Raw genomic sequence first — 6,000 nt, forward strand, 5'->3', positions numbered from 1 at the left:
GTTTCACTCACCCATTGCTTCCGCCCCATTTTTCACTACTTTGATTCAAGAAGAACACATGAAATGCCATCAACTACTCTCTAAGTTGAGTGAATTTTGTGCACACTTGACAGTGCCCTACACTCATGGCCTCTAAAGACCTGATCTAACACACTTTCTCCCCACATCATGCCCAACGCAAACACTCACTTCAAATTTTCACTGGGTATGTGCAGGAAGTGTAATGGCCCAAGGATGACTTTATTGTTTTATGGCCCAAGGATGACTTTATTGTTTTATGGCCCAATGTGTTAGCGCAAGTCAATTTGATCTAATCTATGAAAAACCAATGACAATGTAAAACCGAGGTTGTTAATAATAAGAATATTCTTATTATGGTGACTCAAGTTTTTCTCATTCAATCTTTATCTTATCTCGAATATTAAATACTTATAGACTTTTATTACTATACTTATCTCTATTTTTAAAAGATAAGCCCTCTATTTTTATTATTGTTATAGAATTATTTTCATTGAATCAGTAAGGACTACATAATTAGTTTAAATTCAATATTAGTATAAGCTTTTAAATTTGATAATCAATTAACCAATTCAGACAGTGTTTTTGAGATTAACCCAGGTTGCTTTCAAAATTAATAAGTTTGAAAATGGTTTATTATATATCAACATAAAGTTTCTAAGAATGGTATAATTTAAACTTGTAGACTCTGTCCAAGCAGTTGATGATGTGCATGATTCATCATAGAGTCCTTCTCACATTGGAGAAGGTTTTGCGGCTTCGGTTAGACAATTTGATGGCGCTACATCTTCTGATGGAACTGGTCACATAACTAGGCTAGCTTCAATTGATTCCTTTGATTCAAAATGGTATGTAGAAACCTTTTCTTGTTGGACTATTTTTGCTTCTAATTATATTCTAGTGAAGGGGAGTTGGTATGATGTGTTCACTTCAATAGGAATGGTTATGAAGATCATTTCCAACACATATGTATTCTTATTATGCAAACGCAAGTTATTAGTTTAATAATTGGTAGTTAAAATCATCGTAGCTAATTAGATACCAATTTAGAAACTATTTAAAAGTAATAGAAACTAATTTAGAAACCATTTTTTTTTAGTTTCTAAAATGGTCTCTAATTTAGTTACTATTGCAACTAATTATTTTTTATCTCTAAAATTAGTTTCTATTTCATGATTTTCTTGTAGTGCACATCATGAAATCATTTTCTATTTCATAATTGTGTATTGTGATACCTTATTTTTAATACTTCTTCAAATTAATAGTTTATGGCGATACTTAATACTTCAAGTACATTACTATACCGCAAAATACAAAACAACAAAGAATTTACAAGGCATCTTTGGTTATTACTTTGTAAAGAAAATCATTTTCCAAAAATATGGATTCAACTTGATTGACAAATTGTTTTCAACTTTGTGGAGTTTTTTTATCATTTTGCTTTAGCATTTTTCTAATGACAAAAGTTTCATAGTTAAAAGTTTAGTGAGTCTTTTCTTACTTGTCATCTTTTTCAAAGTTTTGTCACATTATTTTACTTCAAATTTGGGTTAGCATTTTCTTTCTTTCCTCAAGTTTTGTGGTGAATTACCTTGAGGAAGTGTTGAGGCTTTGGCATTTTTCACCTGAGACTTTCTTAATCCACAAGAAAGCCTTTGCTAAAGGAGGAATTCTTGTTTGTTAAGTGCTTAAAGTGCTTTTATTCAAATTGTCGCAAGCTTTACATTTATCACTAACTTCTGTTCTTTAACTTGTTTGTTTCTTATGTTTCTTGTTTGTTATGACTCATATTTAAAGTGGTGTTTCTTCCAAACCTCAATCTTATCACAAAGCCCACCTTTTGGGAGAACTTGTGGAGGTCAAGAAGCAACTTGTCCACAAAAATGAGAAACTAAGCCAATTTGCACAAAGATTGCAAAGACTAGAAGAAGCTCAAGTAAGGAAAAATCAAGAAGAAAAGGAGGAATAAAGATTGCCCAATTTTGATGCACGACACCATCAACACCAATCACATTATTGTTTTGATTTTGTAAAGTTACCTAATTTTAGTGGGTCCAATGACCCTTCTTTGTATTTAGATTGGGAAGTTAAGGTTGAACATCTCTTTAATGTATATAAGGTCGCCGAGGACCAAAAGGTTAGGTTAGCTTCCCTAGATTTTTTAGACTATGCCAACCAATGGTGACAACAAACTGTGATGGAAATTAGGCTAAACAAGAGGCCAACCATGGTCTTTTGGTATGATTTGAAAGTATGTATGCGCGCGCGATTTGTAGGTTTAGAATTAATATGCATGATAATGAAGAGTCCAAGATAGCTAAGTTTGTAAGTGGTTTGAGAAGAGAAATTAAAGATCTTGTAGAATTATATGAGTACTCTTCTTTAAAGAAAGTGATCCACCTAGCCATCAAGGTGGAATCACAACTTTCTCACCAAAAAGTTTCTAAACACAATCCTTCTACCTCTACCCCTAAGTCACCCACCAAAAGTTCAAGCACAAAATGTTATAAATGTTTAGGTTTTGGGCACATAGCTGCCAATTGTCCAAATAAAAGAACCACCATGTTACAAAAAGAAAATCAAGACCAAATTAAAACAAAAGCTAACAAAGATAATAAAAAAGAAGATGGAAAGTAAAGTGGGTCTCATCTTGTTGACTCCTACGAAAATCACTGCACCACCTAGGTAAATTTCTTCCTTCTCTTTTTCATTTCCCAATAAATCTAAATACTAGACATCTTTGTTAAAGAAGTTTAGGGATGATCTTCCAAAACCTCCTAAAGGTTCTCCACTTTTAAAAGGATTTTCACAAACAAATCATCTCTTCCCTAGACATTCTCTACAACCATGGCCTGTATCTAGAATTCACCCATGTAAACTCTCCAAGCTTCATGAACATAAGTTTTTTTCACAACCTCAACTTAGAAATCTCTTCTCTTGGAACAAACTAACTAAGTTATTTGCAGGAGTTCTAAATTCGAGGACAAATTCTTTCCAACCTGGGGGGCATGATACAAACCAAAGCAAACAAAGAATGACTAAGGACAAATCGAGCACCTAACAAAAAGGTCAGTCATCTCATTATACAAAACCGGACCCGACCAAACCTCGATGAAGCATCAATAAAAGAAGAAGCTACAAACCAGAATATCAGAAGTTCTTCCTGCTGGTCTTCTTAAATGTTTAGAAAATGTTGTAAATAAGTTGGGCTCATTTGAGAGGTCTAAATAGTAGAAATAAGCTAGAATAAAGTGCCTTTAGCATAATAGGGGGTGTGGGTAGAATTTTAGCTTGTTCCTAGCCCATTTGGAAAGTATTTTGACCTAGTTTCTAGAAGTACAAGCCAAGGATACGGGATTGACTTAGTCAAACCCTAAGGCTGTCCGTTTTTTCCCTTTTCTCATCATATCCCTTTAGCTTGTTCTCCAAGGATCCTTCATATATAAATAGGAGGTCTACCTAGTGTCTTTTACAAGTTGAAATTATAGTAAAGAAATTCTGCACATTTTTTGTGTGAGTTGTGAGTGAGTGAGTCTTCTCCTAAATTGGTCATATCTTGGGTTCATGATGCTCTCAAGTGTCGGCCTCCTTTCACTTATCTTGGTGATTCCATCCCATCAAGTGGCGTGACACACCATAGCTCCACATCCATAAGTTCTTCTTTCATCATCTCTTCCATTAATCCATTTCCATTCCATTCAATCATAAACCTGTTCTTAGTTTTTGCTTCTTTGAATCAATTCGATCTTCTCTTTAATTCCTTTGTTGCTTATTCAATTTGGCACCATATTTGTCATCATAATCACCATATAATTGTTGAATATGGGAAGCTTTGATGTGCCAAATCCTCATGAAACCTGAAGCTATGTGATGTTTTAGGTTTAGGTTTTGGTATGGGGTTTAGAATCTTTGTAAAGATCAGTTTTGATTCACAGACAAAGCTCATTTCAATCAGTTTTAAAAGATTAAAGTGTTTTTCCATGCAAAGGGAAAAACAACCGATTAAAGTTTCGAAATAATCGGTTGTTTATCACTTAGCTGGCAAAGGGTTTGAAACTGTTATTTGAAACTATTTTATAACTGAGAAAAGGATTCAACTGGTTATATCATGGTTTTAACCGATGAAATTATGTCTTTGTAACAACTTTTTGATAATTTGTTTTAACTGTTTTGGTTGTTTAGATTTGCTTCAATGTTAGCATTTCAAGTGTTATAAATAACGTGTTGATTCAAACATTAAAAAGATTGATGAAACAGAAACTTTTGACACTCTGGGTTGAGATTGATTTGAGAGATTACAAAATTTTTGTGAAAAGGTTTTTCACTAAGTTTTAGCAAGATTTCTTTGTGCTTTGTTGTGGTTCAAAGAGCTGATCAATAGGGTGCTGGTGTATTGTGTTTGACCAGGTGTTTTCTAATCCTGTTCAAGTTCTTTTAATTGTTCATACAACATTTTGTATAACTGTGTAAAATCTTGTAAAGTCAGTGGGATTCTGGCTTGAGGTGGTTGTTGTGTGCAAAGAGGGTGAGTAGGCTTTGTGGGATTCAAAGTCGCCTCTTTGTGTGGTGTTTGTGTAATTTGTGATTGATTGCATAGTGAAAACTCAGTGGTTTGGCTGAGGATTGGATGTAGCTTTGTGATTGAGTGAACCAGTATAATCTCTATGTGTAATTCTCTCAAACTCTTCTCTCATTAACAGTTTGTATTTTTCGTTGTCATAAACAACTAGTTGAATCACTATTTTAACCGATTGAATATCTGTATCAGTTTCTGTTTGGCTTTTGAATTGGTTGTCTGAATTGCTTTTATAAGTTGATGGTTAAAGATTCATTCTGAGCAAAATATTTGTGAATTTTTTTGAAAACAATTCACCCCCCTCTTGTTATAGCCATCAAATCTAACAATTGGCATCAAGAGCAAGGTTCTTGAAAGTTATTCAAGTTTTGTGATTTCTGTTTTTTGAAAATCTTTTGATGGTTGATAAAATGCCCTTTGGGAAAGGTGCCTCAATAAACATGCCACCTTTGTTTTGTGGAGTTAATTACCAGTTTTGGAAAGTTAGAATGAAGATCTTTATACACTCAACCGACAAAGGCATTTGGGAATCAATTGAAAATGGTCCTTTTGTACCTCAAGTAAAGAAAGATGATGTTTTAGTTGATAAACCTTCATTTGAATGGACAGAGGAAGAATCTAAGAAAGCTAAATTTGAATGGACATTATAACATCTGCTTTGAGTAGTGATGAATTTTTCAGGGTTTCGCAATGCAACTCGGCCAAAGAAATGTGGGACATCCTGGAGGTCACACATGAAGTCACAAATGATGTAAAGAGAGCTAGGAAGCATGCTCTAATCCAAGAATATGAGCTCTTTAGAATGCAGAAGGGAGAATCAATATGTGATGTGCAAAAGAGGTTCTCTCACATTGTGAATCATCTCATGAGTCTTAGTAAGAAATTTTATGAAGAAGAACTCAACATCAAGGTACTGAAGTGTCTTGATAGAACATGGCAACCAAAGGTCACTACCATTTCAGAATCAAAGGATCTCACCTGAATGACCGTGGCATCTCTTTTTGGCAAACTAAGAGAACATGAAATTGAGATTCAAAGGCTTGTTGTTCAAGAAAGTGAAGACAAGCACAACAAGAGCATAGCACTTAAAGCTAGCAAACAACAACACGTTTCCAGTGAAAGTGAAGAAGAAAACATAAGTTTGTTATCAAGAAAATTCAGCAAATTCTTGAGAAAGAAACAAGCTTCTAAAAGGTATGGTTCGAAAAAGTCTAGTGAATTTAATTCTAACAAATATACTTGTATGGCTGTGGTGAACATGGACATATTAAGTCTGAATGCCCAAACAATGAAGTCAAGGAAAAGGGAGACTTCAGAAAGGAGAAAAAGGGAAAAACTAAGAAAGCATATATAGCATGGGATGACAATGATGTCTCATCCTCAAGCTCTTCAGATGATGAGGAAAC

General features: G+C 34.1%; 1 protein-coding gene across 1 annotated transcript; it reads left to right on the top strand.

Moving 5' to 3' along the window:
- The first annotated feature begins 5,231 nt into the window (after window positions 1-5,231).
- On the top strand, window positions 5,232-5,576 carry LOC137838223 (uncharacterized). Its single transcript, XM_068647478.1, has one exon. The coding sequence runs from the start codon at window positions 5,232-5,234 to the stop codon at window positions 5,574-5,576; it is 345 nt and encodes a 114-aa protein (XP_068503579.1).
- The last annotated feature ends 424 nt before the right edge of the window (window positions 5,577-6,000 follow it).

The sequence above is a fragment of the Phaseolus vulgaris genome, chromosome 4, assembly GCF_000499845.2.
Source record: "Phaseolus vulgaris cultivar G19833 chromosome 4, P. vulgaris v2.0, whole genome shotgun sequence".
NCBI lineage: Eukaryota > Viridiplantae > Streptophyta > Magnoliopsida > Fabales > Fabaceae > Phaseolus > Phaseolus vulgaris.